The 20,633-nt window shown below is 35.8% G+C and overlaps 1 protein-coding gene across 2 annotated transcripts in view; it reads right to left on the bottom strand.

The window, feature by feature from the left end:
• The window catches only part of UHRF2 (ubiquitin like with PHD and ring finger domains 2), a 72,840-nt gene that overhangs the window by 7,148 nt on the left and 45,059 nt on the right, over positions 1-20,633 (bottom strand). For both annotated transcript variants that reach the window (XM_070375865.1, XM_005906908.3), the window contains exons 5-12: positions 19,238-19,347; positions 17,165-17,351; positions 11,494-11,617; positions 10,991-11,098; positions 8,114-8,218; positions 6,126-6,232; positions 2,593-2,755; positions 1,776-1,916 (exon numbers count right to left, since the gene is read on the bottom strand). In XM_070375865.1, the coding sequence (XP_070231966.1) occupies positions 1,776-1,916; positions 2,593-2,755; positions 6,126-6,232; positions 8,114-8,218; positions 10,991-11,098; positions 11,494-11,617; positions 17,165-17,351; positions 19,238-19,347 (1,045 nt within the window). The remainder of the gene's footprint in view (positions 1-1,775; positions 1,917-2,592; positions 2,756-6,125; positions 6,233-8,113; positions 8,219-10,990; positions 11,099-11,493; positions 11,618-17,164; positions 17,352-19,237; positions 19,348-20,633) is intronic.

The raw sequence follows: 20,633 nt of genomic DNA, 5'->3' as shown, positions 1-20,633 counted from the left end.
CAATGTAGATTTAACCTTCATAGAGAAGAGAGGTTAAAGGGGAATGGGGAGGGATCTATACTTTCCCTAAATTAAAAGGATTTATATAAAGGACACAGACATTGAAAGAAACAGAATTCAAAGGACAAAAGATTATTAAAAATACCCCAATTCAGTGTAAGAATATAGTTCTGACTGTAAAGATATTCTATTTTATAACATCATGATCTTAGTTTCAGACTGAAAAGAGAAAAGAACAGTCTACAAGTTTTGACTAGGTGGCTTAAAAAGTTTGAGGAAGAAAGTAGAATTAGATAGAAAGGTAAGTCTCTGCCTCCGAAAATTAACAGGCAGATAGGGTAAGGCAGGAGAGCTTTTAGAAGACCTAAAGCCACTACACTACTGAATCCTTTATCAACTAAAAGGTAAGACTTTAAGGAGTAAATTCTACCCAATTACCCTTGTGTTTTATTGACTATACATTTTTTTGGACATGCTTTGTGATAACACTCATATTTAAAGCTCAAAATGTTACAAGTCTCAATGATATTAACTCATCATAGCTGATTGGCTTACATGCTTCTTTCTGTTCAACTGTTTCACATTTAACCTATCTAGAATACTGCTCTGCTGAACAGTAGACCTGAAAAAAAAAAATGTTTTGAAAATGGATTTAACAATAGGTTTTAAAAGTATTTATAAAAGGAATGATTTTGGCAGTTATTTTAGCAGCTGACGGATCTCATTTAAACAATTCCATGAGTTTAAAAAGAAAAAACTAAACAAAACAAAACAAAAAAACAGACTTGCACTAGAAGAGACACACTCACCTGCCTGTGTGGTCAGACACTTGCCCATAGTTCAGCCCCTACACATGCAGTGTGGGCAGAGCCAGGGGAAATGACAAAGCTGGTAGTCTTTACGAGAAGCACAGTGATGGGGAATGATGGAGGATAAACTCAAACCATGCTCTGAAGTCAGTGTCAGGGACAAAGTCTAGGGTGTATAGGCAGTGGAGGGGGAATGTAGCCATACCATCCATTATGCACACAAAACTGACAAAGTCTTACATGGGTTAACAGCTAAGCATGGGCAAAGAGAAAAAAAAAGGCAAAGCACTAAAGGTGGTGACAGGACAAGGAAGCAGCTTGGAGGGGGGAGAGAGAAAAGGGGTGAGGAAAAGTGAGAAGGGTAGAAAGCAGACCACTCTTATAAGCCACCTCCCCCCTTCCCCTACCAGAGACACACCCCCTGTGCCCTCTAGGATAAAACTTCCCTTCTCAAGGGCTCCTATACCTCAATTTCAGGTATCCCTTTCCCTCATACTTAAAGTCCAGAGTGAATTGGAAATACAGTTGACCCTTGAACAATGCAGGAATTTAGGGTGGGGCCAATTGTACGGAAGTCAAAAATGAGTAACTTATGGTTGGCCTTCTGCATCTGGGGATTTAACCAACTGCAGAAATGTACTGCAATATTTGCTATTGAAAAAAAAATCCGTGTATAAGTGGACCCATTTAGCTCATGCCTGTGCTGTTCAAGGGTCAAATGTATTTTACTTTTCATTGTCAAGCCCAGTTTTCCCCAAGCACAATTCTTGGTCTTAGGGCAGTTTGATACCTAGGAGGCTGTTTTTTTACTTCTTTTCCTTTCCTATACTTGTGTGATCTCATTCCTCACCCCTTACAGTCCACTGATCAACTGCTGTGGGTTATATCCAGTGTTAAGGCACACAGATAGTACACAGGCATACATTTTTATGAACATACATGTAGCCTAGACAAATGTAATCTAACCTGTAAACGAAGACATAGTCTCCTTGACCGTTCTATTCCTTCTGAGGTCCAAGGAGCAGGTTCAACATCATCTCTCCTTAAAAGATAGCGCCAAACCAAGAATCCATGGCTTGATGAAATCTCTGGCCAGTATTTCACCACCTAAATCATAATATTTCAGCTAGTTTGAGATGTACAGTTTAGACTTAATCATAATGTCACGTTAGTGTTTTAAGTAAACTTGGCAGAACTAAATGCAACTTTGAAAGATACTGGCTTTGCTGGAATAGTAAGTAGAAGTATGCACTAAAATATTGTTTTGACTTTATTTCTTAATTATGATAATTCCCATAAGAACAGACTGCTATAAATTTCAAGTTGTAGCAAGATTATGTTCATTAATATAATTTTACATAGTAGATTAAAATGGTGGCAGTAGATGCCTTCGTTTTTAAAACAAAGAATGCATCCTATTTTAAAATTATAATGTGCTCTACTTTGAAAAATCTATTAGTTAGAATCATTCTGGAAGATACAAGAATTCAATATTTACAACGGCCAAGTTATTTGAACAGTTTTATCATAAGAGAATATCACTTATAAAAAACTTAACCCCAAATATAACTTTGCCTTTAGGGACTTTAGGTAAGTCTTAAAAGACAAGTATCAAAATTAAGAGCTCATTTTGTGCCTGTTTTATTTCTAGAAAAAGTAGAAAGACCAACTAAGAAGCTCTATTGTTTCCTTTAGCCCACCCACAGTAGAGCAGTTCCCTGTGGCAACCCTGTCTTGAAAGCCCAGAAGAATGACTAACAAGATGTCATGCCAGATAGAGCACCTTATAAATGCCATCATATCTGTTGCCTTCTTCAGGAGCATATTTGCTGATCTTCCTCCCTTTAAAACTGCGTATCACTCTGACTGGCTTACCAGCTCTCCAATTCCGAGACTCTGCTCCAATTTTATCATCCAATGGAGCATCACAGTTTAGGGCCAATGCCCTAAAAAATAAAACAAAGTCTTTATACCAAGTAATCTTTCTTCAAGTATATAATCACATCATTAGCTAACTTAAAAGGTGAATTATGCCTTACCTGATGGTTAAGATTCTATGATTCTTTCCATATTATTCCAGATAATAGGATTATGCTTTCCCCCACCAGCAGAGAAGACAAATCAGTTTTCTGATGTCACCCCCAAGCCAGGGGATTGGTTCTCAGATAGCCTGTAGGGTTCTTCTGAAAGTAATAACATCTGTGCCACGTATAATAGAAAACAACTAGAAATACATGGAATTTTCTTTAAATAACGTTGTTGAGGGAAGGGAGAAAGTTGGAAAACTAAAGCAAGTTGACTGCTGTAACCATTATTTTTGATAAGGGAATAAGGTTAAATTGTTGGAATAATGTAGAAAGAAATCCAGAAAAATAAATTTGTCTGCAAGGTACAAACGACCTTTCTTGGTCTACTTTCCATATTCCAGACAGAGATTCCTTAAAGTTTACAAGATAATAAAGAACAAGTTTAATATGAAGATATCCTTTAAAGATTTCCAGTAAAAAGATAAGTTTAAATAAAACTGAAGCATTCAAATACCTGTGCTAAATCATGACAATAAAGATTTTTGGCTGCTCAAGATCACTACATTTTACTGATGACACATGAACAAGGAGGAACCCTGAGCTGGAAGCAGCACTTGATTTAGCTGAACCTTCCTTAGTATGTGTACTCATCTCGTAGTAACTAATCAGTAAGGTTATTAGATGTTATTCTTGGGGAAACATAGTCCTGCCCTCCAAGACAAACTAGAACTATTTAAAGTTAGTATTTTTCCTCTAAGATAGTGGTAGCCAACCTATTTGGCACTAGAGACCCGTTTCATGGGACAATTTTCCCATGGAATGGGGGTGGGGAGGATAGTTTCAGGATGATTCAAGCACATTCCATTTATTGCACACTTTATTTCTATTATTATCACATCAACTCCACCTTCAGATCATCAGGCATGAGATCCGTGAGGTTGAGGATTCCTTCTGTAAGACACCTGTATCCTAACTTAAGTGCAAAGAATCCACTGAGAACACTTAAGGTTAAAAATATACAGACACCCTCCCCTGAAATCTGAATCAGATATGAACAAAATACTTTTTTCCAGGGTATAGTTCTTTTTATGCAGGCTCAAAAAAATAAAATTAGGACTAAATGACTCATTTATTATAATCTCTATCATAGTTAAAGTAAATGAACTTAAGTGTTTTGTTGTAAAAAATTTTTTAGGTGTCATTAAAACTCATCAAGTTATCATTTTTTGGTTAAAATCTCATATGGGAAATGCATTAAAACCCTGTCAGGTAGAAGAAACTGTAGCCATCAATTCCAGCATTGGTATTATTTATGGAATATCTACTGAGATACATATACTTCATCCCCTAAAAGAACTGAGATAGAGATATGTACTATCTTCCTGTTAATGAGTAGAATGCTTTGGTGCCACAGGTACCTTCCGTCATAATGACTGCCACCACTAACTGGGATTATTAACTCACTTCCAGTTTCACGTAAGTGTGCAGTCTGTTCAAGTCTGTGTAAAGAGTCCAAGAGGATGAAACTAGGCAAAACAAAAGGCTTTTCCAATACTCTGTCCACAGCTCAATCGGTTGCCTCTAATTGTCCCGATAAAGGATGGTCAGGTTACCTGCTGCCCTTTTCAGTTTCATAAAGTGGAAGAGCTGAGAAGAAACAGGAACAAACTTCTTAAAACCAAGGAGCAGGTATCAAACTACCTCTCAGTAGAGAAGCAAAAAGGAATTAGACCATATACACTCCAGGAAAGAATATACTATGGTTCAAAGCTAAGGGTCTTTTACTCCAGTTTTCATGTTTATAGTAAGACACATAGGTATCTTTGCTGAAGAGGTCTTTACAATCACAAGGCATACGCACAGCTCAGTGTATAAGTTAAGTGAAAGAATGTTAACATCTCTGTGATAAGTTAATCCTGAATTGTTCTCTGAGTTACTATTTCATTTTCACTACCTTCTTTATTAATATAGACATTTTTACTGTCTGTCAATTATTTTCTGAGATTGTAACATATGATAAACAGGGTATACTTATTAGATTTTTCCAAGCTTGAAAAGAAACTCTCATGTACAAGTGCAGGTAGTTACAAAGGAAGTTTCATTCAAGTCAAATAATCTTATTATTTTAAAAAATATATAATTTTCAGATTTGACATGAAAAAGCCTTTTTGCAAATTCAAGATACATTGACAATACACATCAAAATATTTCTAATTCTTTTTAAGATCATTCCTCCTAAAGAATTGCTTCCTCATTAGCAAAAGACTGCATAGGGACTAGACTTCTACCTCAACAATGTTTTCACCAGCAAATCTGACCTGTCTCCTCTGCTGGTTCAATATAATAATCCTACTGTCAGAAATAATATAGAAGGAAGACATAAAAACAGATTCTATATAACTTGGTATACAATAAAAGTCTTGAAACCACAAAGTATATTCTTCACATAGTAATCAGAAATTAAGGGCACACTACTTAAAACTGAGTGATTTAGACTCAGGCAAGCAAAACTCACTTTTATTCAATATTTCACAAAATATTCTTAATAATAAAACACAAAAAATTTCAACTTTATCATTGCAAAATTATCACTATGACAAGTTACAACGTGGTCATTGCTATCTGATGGTTTGGGTCACTTAATCTATTTCTGGTGCTAGCATGCATTTACAGAATACAACATTTGAAGTTAAACTTTATATTCCAATGAAGCTGGAATATCATAAATACTTCTATACGATAAAGTTGGCACAAGGTGGCTCTTTCATAATGATTTTTTTTTAGACACTTAAAAGACATAAATTTTAAAAGCACCTTGTGTAGTTCTGATTAAGTTATCTGATGTTTCATGCACATAAATGTGGCTCCCAAACATAACCCTATTTCACATTAGTCTCTTCTAATAAGAAGTCTGTCACTTTAAAAGATAAATTTGTGTTTAGTAGAACAAAATTTGACCTATGTGGTAGTAGGCAAGCCATCTTCTCCTTAATTTCACTTAAATTATATAGGTTTCTTTTCTTCAAAGTTTTCAACATGTTTCCGAATGCAAAGCACACGTATTAAGACTGGGAATTACGTCATTTAAAAAAGAGTAATAAAAATAAGTTAAAAGCTTATAAGTATTTATATACTAATCAGTTAATAAGATTTTTATTTTAGCTATATTAACTTACACTTTAGGATTCTTCTCTACAGTGTAAGTTATAAATTATAGTCCTATATTCCAACTGTTAATACAAAGCCCAAATTCTAAACAATTTTTATAAACTCCAACAATAAAGAGTACCTGTTCATGTTTGTTAATGTTTGATCAGCCGATGGTGCACCAATTCTTTTATTACCAGCAAGATTTTTACCACCACTCCCAGTGTATGTGAATTCATCACCTCGGTCCTGCAGAAGAACATTTTTGGCATTAAACATCTAAATCCAGGTAGGATTTCACCCATTCTTATTTCATAGCCAGAACTTTGGTTAGGATGTTATAAGCTGACATGTTCTCTCAAGGTATCTACCAAAATAAGGGAAAATTCAAATACAGTCTTGTGTGTAATATACCGTCAAGGTGTATCACTTGATCTAAAGAGTTCATTTTAATATTATAGCTTCCAACACCTCCAGGCATAGCTATTCTTGTGATATACAAATAATCTATAGAATGTTACAAAATAAGGTCTTATAGGTTGGGAATATTAATTCAATGTTATTAAAATAAATATATCAATACTATGTTTGTAGGTTCTTTACAGGGCATCATTTTAATAAATACTCCAAAACTGATTTCTCAACATTAATCTATACCATATCCAAGTTTGCTGATAACTTTCAAATTTATAATCCTAATAGCATTGTAAGTTCCTCACATTTCAAAATCTATGGGTTTACCCAAGTTATATTTGGGTAAGACAACTGCATATAATTAAGAAGAAAGTTAGAAAAGAATTTAACTACAATTTTGTATCATTATTGTTAAGTTTCTACCTGATTCAGTGCTTAAACTAAGAAAACCATCAGTATGTAAATGACTTCTACTAACGCTATCTTAATAGTCGTTCTTCAATGCAAGATTAATTAATTCAGACTGAATATAATGATTTTATTTACTTCATTCTTGCTTGTAATAAAGGTTTTTCATCTAATTTTTCCTTTGGACTAAGAATCAGAACTAGAATTTCATGATTTTAAGTGTTTTTATATGTCCTAAAACTTTTGGGACCCTTTGCAGATCCAAACTGAGGTTTGGGTTAAACACTGTTGATTCAACACTGAGGTTTATATTTTAAGGAATAAGGCATTAAGGAATTCATCTTCAGTGTATACATCATTTGAAGAAAGTCTAATAAAAAGTACATATTAAAAAGTCCAGAATACTTCTTCAATTGATCAGATATGGTCTTCCAGATGGTATCTGGATTGACTTCACAATGGCAGTGTGGCAGGTCTTTTTTTCCTCCCCATTTTTTTGAGGGGCGAGCAGTTTCTTAAAGAACTAATCATGCAACTACCATACAACCCAGCAATTACACTTCTGGGCATTTATCCCAAAGAAACAAACACTCATATTTATACACACAAAACCCCCTGTACACAAATGTTTATTGCAGCATTATTTGCTGCAATGGATGAATGGTTACACTGTGATACACCTATATCAATGGAACACTACTGAGCAATAGAAAGGAATGAACCATTGACACATGCCACAATGAGGACTATGCTGACTGAATAAACCTAATTCCAAAGATTATACACTAGAAGATTCCATTTATAAAAAATGTTTAAGTGACAAAAATTATAGAAATGGACAACAAATTAGTGGTTGTCTAGAGTTAAGGGATATTGGGGAAGCAGAAATAGTATGATGGCTAAAGAAGGGCAATGTGAGGGACCTTGCAGTAAGGAAAATGTTGTCCTGAATGTATAGCAGTATCAGTATCCTGGTTGTGATATTGGGCTATAGTTTTGCAAGATGTTACCATTGGCTGAAATTGAGTAAAGGGCACAGACATTTTTGTATTATTTCTAATAATTGTCAATCTACAATTATCCCCAAATTAAAATGAGCTCTAAAGAAAATGTGACTATTTTCATTGCAGTAATCAGCACAAGAAATGATTAAAGACACTGACTGATTTACTATGTTACTTGTATAGAACTGACCACTTCAACACAAAAGTGATGCTAAAAGAGATGGGATTTATCCTGGACAAAGCTTCTGTATTTTACTGAATAATCAAGACAGGTTCTAAAGAACAAGGTTGCATCATGACTTACTACTTCATCTGCAAATCCACCAGCCAGGACGAGAGAGTAAGCACCATCATTACTCCGACCATGAATTCCACCAACATGGGGTCGATGGACACCTGCTTCACTCACCTATAACATCAAGTGAGACTCAAAATACCTTCAAACAGTTCATTAAGTTACATTTACAAAATGGTTTCACATATGTTACTGTATCCTAAAAGCTTCCAACTAAGAACCAAATGTCACCCAGAATTCCATGTTTTGCTCAGACTTGACTTCTCCCCAACTATATATTCCTCAGGTACTGAAGTAATGACTCGTAAAACTGCTCAGGCCTAGAATTTTGAGTTTCAAAATAACTATTAAATAATCATCATCCTGTGTAATTCCAGCTCAATTCAGGTGAAAAATAATTTACTATCAGTATTCCAGAACTCCTCATTTCTCATCTTTCATTATGGTACTGTTCCCTAGTCAAGTCAAAGTGAAACTGTTAGTCGCTCAGTCATATCTGACCCTGCAACCCACGGACTGTAGCCCACCAGGCTCCTCAGTCCATGGAATTCTCCAGGCAAGAATACTGGAGTGGGTTGCCATTCCCTTCTCCAGGGGATCTTCCGGACCCAGGGACTGAACCCAGGTTTTCCTGCATTGCAGGCAGAAGCCCAGTTAAGTCAGACAGGCAACAGTTATTTCAGCCTCATTTTTCTGTATTCTTCAAACCCATCTGGTTGTAAATATTGCTCATTTGACTTCCTAATCTTCTCAAATCCATCATTTTCCACATTCACTGATATAATTCTAATTTGAGTCATGAATACTTAAAAAACATACCCTTTTTCACTGCCTCCAGCTTTGTTCCTTCAAATTCCTTCAACCCATCAAAAACAGAATAACCCTTTAAAGAACAAATCTGCTTTTAATTTTCAACTGCTTAACATGTATTAAATGGTCATAATAGTATATCAAGCCCAAGTTAAGTATTATATGTTACCTTCTCTCAACTGGGCTCCTACCTACTTTCTCATCCTTATATCCAGTTTCTTCTTTATGGAATTTATACATCTAAGCCCAACTACTCAGTAATACTCAAACATAGCACTCATTTTTAGTTTTTTGCAATGGGCTTACTACATTTCCCCAAATACCTTTAATTCTGCCTCACTTAAACTAAGTGTCACTTCTTCATGTACTTCAAACTCCCCAAGAGAAGTATTCTATTCATTTGTTTATTACACAACTGTTCTCAGAGTAAGGGAAACTGAAATTCAAGCCTGTATAGTGTGCTGGGTAAAGAGGTACATTAGAAGTCAATGAGAAGATGATAAAAACAACAGAACCTGGATTTAGGCCTTGGAAATACCAAGTACTTTAGAAGCAAAGACCATCTGATTCTCAGCTTTATGAACAACCCAAAAATATATCTGTGCTGAATCTTCCCTATTTCCTAAACTGCAAATCTATCCTTCTAGTTGCTCAAGTCAATGGCTTCAAAGTCATCTTAGACCATATTAATGAGGTTTTTAGAATTTGGGAACGAATGACAGGTATACAAAAAGAAAAAAAATTAAAAACAAAACAAAAAAATAACCAAAGAACAAGACAATTAAGTGGGAGTTGGTGATGGACAGGGAAGCCTGGCATGCTGCAGTCCATGTGGTTGCAAAGTTGGACTCAACTGAGCAACTACAATGAAGTGTATTTTATAACTTTTATTCTATATTTAAATATTATCAATAATGCATAGTATAAAAAATAAATATTATTGTACAGGCATACCTCAGAGATACTCCAGGTTTGGTTCCAGACCACTGCAGTAAAGGGAATATCACAACAGAGCAAGCCCCATGAATTTTCTGGGTTCCCGGTATATAAAAAAGCCACTATTTACACTATATTGTAGTCTTAAGTGCTTGATAGCATTATGTCCAAAAAATGTACATACCTTAATTTTAAAATGCTATCAGAAAAATGGCACCAATAGACCTGTTGGACAAAGGGTTGCCAAAAACTTTCCATTTGTAAAAAACACAGTACTTGTTAAACTAAATGCCTGTCTTCCACAGAAAGAGGTTAACAAAACCAAAATACAGACAAAAGCCATATATTATTTAGATATAAGGAGGTAAATTCAGAAGTAACTTTAAAGTGACTGTCTTTTAGAAACAGAAAATGGGTGAAGAGAGTAGGTTTTTAAAATATAAATCATACACTAGTATTCAACATTTCAAGCTAAGTATATGTATTACATTATTTTAATCATAGAATTTCATCAAAGTTCTAAGCACCAGCACTATTCAGCTCTTGAAAGTTTAGAACCCTGTCTAACTGGAAACTAAGAGATTTTTTTTTCCCCACATTAAATTTTCCACAATGAAAAAATTATCTTTCTAAAGAAGTAATTAGAAAACTACAAGAGTCTTCTTTAAGATAAAAAGGGAAGTAATCGAATCCTTGGACTGTCTGACATTTCCTCTGACCAGTATCTTAATATTCACTGAGAAGAATAATACTATCTAAGGGAGCTTTCTTGCAGATCAATAACATTAAATGAGAACTTACTGCATGACGGAAGATCTATTTCAAATATTGCATTTTGGGCAAGGAAAATTCTTCAGAATACTGAATAATAACTTTAACGAGTATAACAATAACAGAAAAATAAAACAAAGTGATACAAAGGCTAAGATGATGCCCAAGTCCACGATGTTATGTTCCTCTGTCTGCTAAGCTATGAGGAAGTGCCTAATTATCCTACAGGAAATTGTTCATTTTAAAAAGTGAATGCCATATGATACTACCTACTAACGTTAGTTCACTTAGAATCAACTAATATTAACACTGCTACAATGTGAGGTATACCCAATTTTACTCTTTTGACTAAGCCAATCAGAAACATACCTGAACTCTGAATCTCCAAGTTGATCCAACAGGAACTCCAGGAATAGGTCCATAATGATTGGAAGGAACAATAGTACATTCTCTAGTGCGACCAACACAGGCCATTCCCTACAAGGTACCAAACAAGTTGTTTGAGAAATCAGTTATTTTAAATCTTAAAGAAAGCCCTCAATCCCCATAAAATGCAGATAAAATAAAACTCTACAATTAATGATTAATATTTAACAATTTTTTTCCCCTTTTTTGGGGGCCACACTGTTCAGCATGCAAGATCTTAGTTCCCCAACCAGGAGTTGAATTCATACCCTTTGCAGTGGAAGAGCAGAGGCTTAACCACTGGGCCATTAGGCACATCCCAACAATGTATATGATTAGTCAATATTGTTATTTGTTAACATTTCAGATTATCACTTATATCATTACTACTACTGGAATCGAAACATTATAACTTGCACTACAATTATAAACATTATAGCTAGGAAGAAAAAGACTTCCTTCTTTACCCTGCCCCAATCTCTTCGGCTTTCAGTACTAGCTGATGGCATCTTGGCTTTCTTTTTACTCATCTTGAGCCTTTCACCAGCCTTTACAACTTCACTAGAATCAGTTTTACAGGAAGGACAATACCTTTAAAAAAAAAAAAAGAATTTTGATAATATATTAATGTCAATAACAAATAATGGCCTTTCTAGTTTAGAATAACTTTTAAGATGTGTAATACTTAGTGGCTGGATGGCATCACTGACTCGATGGACATGAGTCTGAGTGAATTCCGGGAGTTGGTGATGGACAGGGAGGCCTGGTGTGCTGAGATTCACGGGGTCGCAAAGAGTCGGACACAACTGAGCGACTGAACTGAATATTCAGTGCATATTAGAGTTTCAGTTGGCATTTCAGTACTAAACTTTCCAAAATATTTACATGATTAAGCTTTCCATTCTTTTAGAGAACTTAATATTTTATTATCAAATTCAGTACACAAGCCAAACAAGGCTGTCCAATCCAAATGACACCATAAACTCTGATCTTATCACTAATTCTCAATGTAGACATCGTTCATTTCAATTTTTTACCATTAAAACAAAAATGGTAAGAATAGATGATTCTAGACTGAACAATGAACGATGGCAACTGATACATCTCCCTATCTGAACTGGTTATTACAATTTTCAAAGTAAAAAATCTATAGCCAATTATAACAAGTATACTGGATTAAAGGATGTTTGTCTCTAGCTCAATTTTAATTCTCTACAGTTGTTTATCCTTTAGCCTATTTGTGGTTGTCACTGTACTGTAACTTGGGTTGTTTGTTGTTTAGTCACTAAGCCATATCCAACTCTGAAACCCCATGACTGTAGCCTGCCAGGTTCCTCTGTCCATAGGATTTCGCAGGCAAGAATACCAGGGTGGGTTGCCATTTCCTTCTCCAGGGGATCTTCTTGACCCAGGAATCAAACCTGTGTCCCCTGCACTGGCACGCAGATTCTTTACCACTGAGCCACCAGGGAAGCCCACTGTAACGTATACACCATTATAGGCTGCCTTGTTATCATTTTTGAAAAGCAAAGAATAAGTATATATATAGAATGAAATGGGGCAATTTTTGAGTCACAAAGAAATGGAAACTTCGGGTATATCCAAAGATCAACTTGCCATTCCACCCATTAATCTTAGATTTCTTTTTCTATATTTTCACAAAGATGATGATATCTATACCCACTAGTTAATTGTGAATACCTAATTATGAGACGTTACGTTTAGTACTATAGACAAGATACGTAGACAATTCAGACCTTGAGAAAATTAGCTGGGCAGTGAGATAAGGCAATGAATATTATCAAGTAAAATCCCTACTAATCTGGAAATCAGGAACACTTCCAAAAATTAATTTGTTTTAAGAAAGACTGCTTTACCTGATATGCCAACCTTCTAACTATAATTTTATCAAAGATCTTATGGTGAAAGCAGGTATCATCTCTAATGAGAAAATGAGTTCAGAGACTAAATATCCAGACAATGTGATTTGGAGAAGTAGAAAAGATGTAAGGTTAAGGACCTCAATATGAATGTAGAAATACTTCACAGAGTAATCTAAGAGTCCTCTAACTACAGTCATCCCTGGGATCCATCTCTTCATCAGGTTTGTTATGAATCTAGGAACTATTTTAGCACTGGATAGGGATAAATGTTTGTGATTAAAATATTTGTAAATAGTTAAGGAAAACTAGTACACACAAGGAATCAATTTCAGAAAATGGTAAGTGCTATAACGTAAATATAAAGGTATAAAAGAAATACCTGGAGTAACAGGCAAATTTGGCCTTGGAGTACAGAATGAAGCAGGGCAAAGGCTAATAGAGTTTTGCCAAGAGAATGCACTGGTCATAGCAAACACCCTCTTTCAACAACACAAGAGAACACTACACATGGACATCACCAGATGGTCAACACCGAAATCAGACTGATTATATTCTTTACAGCCAAAGATGGAGAAACTCTATACAGTCAGCAAAAACAAGACAGAGAACTGACTGTGGCACAGACCAGGAACTCCTTATTGCCAAATTCAGAGTTAAATTGAAGAAAGTAGGGAAAACCACTAGACCATTCAGGTATGACCTAAATCAACTCCCTTATGATTATACACTGGAAGTAACAAATAGATTCAAGGGATTAGATCTGATAGAATGCCTGAAGAACTATGGATGGAGGTTTATGACATTGTACAGGAGACAGGGAGCAAGATGATCCCTAATAAAAATAAATGCAAAAAGGCAAAATGGTTGTCTGAGGAGGCCTTACAAATAGCTGTGAAAAGAAGAGAAGTGAAAGGCAAAGGAGAAAAGGAAAGATATACCCATTTGAATGCAGAGTTCCAAAGAACAGCAAGGAGAGATAAGATCACTTCCTCAGTGATCAATGCAAAGAAATAGAGGAAAACAATAGAATGGGAAAGTCTAGAGATCTCTTCAAAAAAATTAGAGATACCAAAGGAACATTTCATGCAAAGATGGGCACAATAAAGGACAGAAATGGTATGGACCTAACAGAAGCAGAAGATATTAAGAAGAGGTGGCAAGAATACACAGAAGAACCCTACAAAAAAGATCTTCATGACCCAGATAATCATGATGGTGTGATCACTCACCTAGAGCCAGACATCCTGGAATGTGAAGTCAAGTGGGCCTTAGGAAGCGTCACTGTGAACAAAGCTAGTGGAGGTGATGGAATTCCAGTTGAGCTATTCCAAATCCTAAAAGATGATGCTGTGAGAGTGCTGCACTCAATATGCCAGCAAATTTGGAAAACTCAGCAGTGGCCACAGGACTGGAAAAGGTCAGTTTTCATTCCAATCCCAAAGAAAGGCAATGCCAAAGAATGCTCAAACTACCACACAATTGTGCTCATCTCAGATGATAGTAAAGTATTGCTCAAAATTGTCCAAGCCAGGCTTCAACAGCATGTGAACTGTGAACTTCCAGATGCTCAAGCTGGATTTAGAAAAGGCAGAGGAACCAGATATCAAATTGCCAACATCCACTGGATCATCGAAAAAGCAAGAGAGTTCCAGAAAAACATCTACTTCTGCTTTATTGACTACGCCAAAGCCTTTGACTCTGTGGACCACAACAAACCGTGGAAAATTCTGAAAGAGATGGGAATACCAGACCACCTGACCTACCTCTTGAGAAACCTGTATGCAGGTCAGGAAGCAATAGTTAGAACTGGACATGGAACAACAGACTAGTTCCAAATTGGGAAAGGAGTACATTAAGGTTGTGTATTGTCACCCTGCTTATTTAACATATATACATGGTACATCATAAGAAACGCTGGGCTGGATGAAGCACAAGCTGGAATCAAGATTGCCAGGAGAAATATCAGTAACCTCAGAAACAGATGAAAGAAACCTTATGGCAGAAAGCGAAGAACCAAAATGTCTCTTGATGAAGGTGAAAGAGGAGAGTCAAAGCGTTGGCTTAAAACTCAACATGGAGAAAACTAAGATCATGGCATCTGGTCCCATCACTTCATGGTAAATAGATGGGGAAACAGTGGAAACAGTGGCTTACTTTATTTTTGGGGCTCCAAAATCACTGCAGATGGTGACTGCAGCCATGAAATTAAAAGACGCTTGCTTCTTGTAAGGAAAGTTATGACCAACCTAGACAGCTTATTAAAAAGCAAAGACATTACTTTGCCAACAAAGGTCTGCCTAGTCAAAGCTTTGGTTTTTCCAGTAGTCAAGTATGGATGTAATGCATGCTAAGTCGCTTCAGTTGTGTCCGACTCTGTGCAAACCCATGGTCAGCAGCCCACCAGGCTCTTCTGTCCATGGAATTCTCTAGGCAAGCATACTGGAGTGGGTTGCCATTTCCTTCTCCATATGGATGTGAGAGTTGGACTATAAAGAAAGCTGAGCACCAAAGAATTGATGCTTTTGGACTGTGATATTGGAAAAGACTCTTCACAGTCCCTTGGACTGTAAGGTGATCCAACCAGTCCATTCTAAAGGAAATCAGTCCTGAATATTCATTGGAAGAACTGATGCTGAAGCTGAAACTCCAATACTTTGGCCACCTCATGTGAAGAACTGACTCAGTGGAAAAGACACTCATTGCTGGGAAAGATTGAGGGCAGGAGGAGAAGGGGACAACAGAGAATGAGATGGTTGGATGGCATCACCAAGTCAATGGACATGAGTTTGAGTAAACTCTGGGAGTTGGTGATGGACAGGGAGGCCTGGTGTGCTGCAGTCCATGGGGTTACAAAGAATTGGTCACGACTGAGCAACTGAACTGACTGATAAAGGAAATACATCAGGGTTAGTGCTATTCCAGATGAGATTAGAAGAGCCAAACCTATCAAGAGTCCAAGCAAAGAGACATTAAGTGTAAAGGTCCTGAGGCATAATAAGGAACGGTATGTTCTGAAGAACATTAGAAGTAGGCAGAAGTCGGTTCACAGACAGCAAGGGTTTAGATTTTATCCTAAATTCAACAGGAAGACATTAGGGGTTTTAAACAGGTGAGTATTCTGATTCAGGATTTAGATCATTCTGCTGCTATGGCAGGAAGGATAGCTGGTAGACAATGTGAAAGCAAGACGACTAGCTGTGCATTTACTATAGAGTTCCTAGTGACTCAGCTGGTAAAGAATCCACTTGTCAATGCAGAAGATGCCAGAGACTCAGGTTCAATTCCTGGGTTACAAAGATCCCAGAGAAGGAAACAGCAACCCACTCCAGTACTCTTGCCTGAAAAATTCCATGGACAAAGGAGCCTGGCAGGCTATACAGTCCATGAGGTGGTAGAATCAGACACAACTGAGCATACATGCACACACACATACAGTTCAGGGTACAGATGGTGGCTGAACTGGGTAATGAGAGTAGAACTGTAAGATTTGCTAATGTTATTGGATGTAGAGTATGTGACGAAGAAGAGAGAATTGAAATGAAATTCAGCTTTTTCCTCAACAGGTGGATGAGACAATGATATTATTTACTGATGATTGAGTGAGGAGTAGGATTTCAGTGGACATGTTTGTGGACATCAAGATCTCCACTTGGAGTCACTAATTTTGTAATACTAGTCAAGTAAGCAGTTGAATATAGGAACATAAAGTTCAGGTAAGGCTGGGTCTGAAAATATAAATTCTGAACCATTTGCTTGGTATTTAAAGTCTCATTATTGCATGAAGCCATCTAGGGACCACTTGGGAAAATAAGAGAGGAAAGTGGTAAGAGATACAGTGGGAAAAATTAACTAAAAAACACTGTGCAAGGCTCTCTACAGTAATGTAAAGCATCTGAAGCAAAGGAGTAATTACCAAATCTGCATTTTTGAAAGGACACAGACTCATATTGGAGAAAGGACTGGAGGGATTAAAAAAAGGAGTGAGAGATCAGTTTAGAAGCTGTTGTAGTAACTGAATAAAGGTACCAATGCCAAATAACCATTAGTTACACAATTTTAAGCACTTCAGTATACATTATGCAGGCCACTCGTCTTCTGAGATGGACCACATCTCTGCCAAGAGAAGACATGTATGTCTCTCAATAAATCCACCTCTTACACTTTGTATCTTTAGAAATCTACTTTTGGGGTTTCAAATACATATTGCACATTCAATTCTTACATAGTAACAACAAAAATCCCCTGATAATCATACCAGTATTCCTCTTCAGGGACCTTATCCAAAGGAGGATTCAGGCAGTAAATATGATAGGCCATGTTACATTCATCACATAGAACTTGCATGTTGGGTTCCTGTTTTCCACCACATACATGACAGGAGCAAGAACGGCATTTCTTATTTGGGTCTCCACCACAGGAGTCACATTCAGGGTCATTTTTCCCTATTAAGAACAAAATTATAGCAAGCCCAGTCTTAAAATCATTTTTATGTCTATGAATCTTATAAAGAAAAACCCATGAGAATAGCACACAGCTTTTTTTTTTTTTTTAAAACAAAAAGAACCATATGGAATAATTCAGTGCAAGACTTTACTATTTCCCAAATGTGCATCAAGATGCATAGGGGTAATGCAGTTAACTCATGAGGCATCATTAGATATATTAAAATTTCCAGTGAAATAACTGAACAAAGTTGTTCCGAAATGGAAGTGTTAGGTATCATCTGTTCTGCAGATCCAAATCTTTCCCCAAGTGGACTAAATTAGGAGGGGTATACCTGTTAGAAGTCAGCAAATCCATTTTGGTTTTGCTATGCCCCCAACATACTCTTTATTAGTAAATACAGTACTAACAGTTGATTTTTTTTTAATCTTACTTATCAGTTGGTTCAGAATTCTGGCAACTAACAGGTTCCACTTATTGCCCACCCCTCCTCTGCCAGTCTCTCCCATCTAAATCCAAAATACTTTTTGCCAAAATGTTCATTTGAAATTATAAAATAAACATATATATACACAAAAGTCTTATAGTAATGCTCACTAACATCAAGTTAAATTTAAGTATCAAAAGAGTAACAGTTGGATAAATTTTATGAAAAATGAGGTAAATTTATAAGAACTATAATATAGATAGCCAAATATATTAAAAAATGAAACTGCAGAATAAATTTTTTATACAGAACTGTATAAACACACAAAGATGAATTATACAGATACAGAAAGATGTCTAGAATGACATGTTGCCAAAGGTATGTTTAGATTTCTGGTTTAGAGTGATCAATGGCAGTCTGGCTGTGGCTCTGAAATGGTTTCCTTACACAGAAGTTCAAAGTCGTAGCTATAACATGATTAGCATTAGGCAAAGAACATATACATGCAGATATACTGACAGAGAAAACACAAGAAAAACCTAGTCAATTTTTCTTTTGTGTTTTACTGAGAGCAAATCATATTAAACAAATTTACTTAACAAGTTACCCTCATTCCTTGAATATAACCATACAATCATACACAGTATGCCTTAAAGTTCTTAATTCAAGTCTAGATGTATTTAGCATTGCAGTCTCCAAAAACGAGTATGGCTTAAACCAGTAACATGGAAGTCTAGTTACTAATCTGTTAAAGGATTTGTCTTGCTCTAATTCTGCACAACTGTGGTTAAGAAGAGGATAGGCAGGATTCTTTAATCTTGAATATTTCTTTTGCCAGAATATATGAGACATTGACATCGACACATGGCAAAAGCTCAATGAATTGTTCTCCACACACACACACACAAATTAGAATTAACAGAGTATGAGACACTGTAACCTATTTGGAAAGATAGAAATTGAACTATGAAGGAAAAGACTTAGAATTTAGTCCTACCTTTGTTACCAACTAGCTGCATGAAATTACGTTACATACAATGAGGAGATGAGGCTACATTCTAACAATTACATAAATCATTCATTACCTCCCAGAAATTCAGGGCTCAACCAGCATTATTCTTCTTAGGCTCTACTAGTATAAAAATAAGCCTCATTATTAACTATTAATCTTAAATGGCCACATTACCAAAGTGAGTTTTTTATCTGGACAGACTATAATAAAGGAAACAGCAAGAAAATGGCAATAAAATGCCAAGATGAGAAAATACTCTTTGGAAACAAATTTTATCATTTGATAAAAATCCATTAAACCAAATTGATCTTATATCAAAATGGTTGTCTTTAAAATCAATTTGTATGGTTTTTAGTTTTGTACTTCCTCAAAAGTCATTCCCTGGCTAGTCAAAACGGCAATCCTGAACAATACATGCAGTCTTGGCCCATAAGAAAGATCCATACTTAAAAACTTTCCATCTGCCAATGAAAGAGGATGGGCTCCAGGTTTCTCGATCTTGAAGATTTCATTTATGAATCTTATCTGACAGTCATTTAATTTTCCTTCAGAACCCCTGTTTAAAAAAGGAACAAAGGTCAGCAAAATCTAAACCATATGCAAACAGTAATTAAAAGTCAGTTTCAAAACTCACTGAACACTACTAAAAATGGGGTAATAGCTATTCTAATCACTGAATTACTGTTTCCAACAGTAGGAAAAGTCCAGTGATTAATATTTGAAGTTAAAATTTAACTTTAATATTAGGGAAAAAAAAAATCAAGACTTAGATCATTTGGTGAGAAGACACCTATCTTGTAAATTTAAAGATAAGGTAAAATTATACTCCCAATTAAAACAAAAGATTTAAACATATTTCCAATAAATATGCATGTTTCTGAGTAAACAGATGACCTCATTACAAAGAAAAGTCTTTCAAATACTAAGCCATATTTTTCACAGACATATTTATAGCTATTTGCATATACTTCAAAGTTTCTTGCCATAACTATAGATTTATATAATTCTTTTAATCTACCAAATTTTGCTTTATATTTTTGAAGATATATTATTAGGTACATACAGACTAAGAATACTTAAATGTTCTTATGAAAGTTATTTCTATCTCTACTAACGCATTTTGTATCAGAAGTGTACCTTTGGTTTTTTTGGTTACTATTTGCTTGGTGACTTTTTCAAATATTTCACCTTTCTTTTAAAACTTCTAATGTAGAATGCAAACAAATGCAGAAAATTTATAGACAGATGTATAGTTTAGCCAAGTAAAAGGCACATATCCTTGTAATCAACCATGACAAGAGACAGGACTATCAACTCCCTCAGCACTTCACATCCTCCCTCCAAGTCAAAACCTCTTCACTCCATCCCACGAGTCACCTTTACCTTAATTTTCTTCACTCTTCTCACCTGTCTTCCTCCCTAAGTATATGATATAGTTCTGTGTTTCAAAAACTAAATTCCCAATCTTTTCCCTTATAACTTGTTGATGAACCCCCACCATTTGTCCTACAGTTTCCCATGGTTTTGATTTTGATATCTGAATTCCCTAAGTTCATTTCAGTTTTTTCTGTCATTTGTGTTTCCAGTAAATCAGTAGTTGGTCTGGTGAAAAGGTCAAAAACTGTGGCTTTGAGTGAGGCATGTTTTAAAAAATGTGTTCCAGTTTTACTGGAATACAGCTATGCCTATTCGTTTATGTATTCTCTATGGCTGGTTTCATGCTACAGCAGCAGAGCTGAGTTGTGACAGAGACCATCTGGCGGCCAAAGGTTAAACTATTCACTATCTGGCTCTTTACAGAATAAAACCGCTGACCCTTCCTCTCAATGTTTACTCAAATAG

This window comes from Bos mutus, chromosome 8 (genome assembly GCF_027580195.1).
Source record: "Bos mutus isolate GX-2022 chromosome 8, NWIPB_WYAK_1.1, whole genome shotgun sequence".
In the NCBI taxonomy this organism is placed as follows: Eukaryota; Metazoa; Chordata; class Mammalia; order Artiodactyla; family Bovidae; genus Bos; species Bos mutus.
The sequence above is the reverse complement of the archived record's forward strand: the minus strand, read 5'-3'. Positions and strand labels throughout refer to the sequence as shown.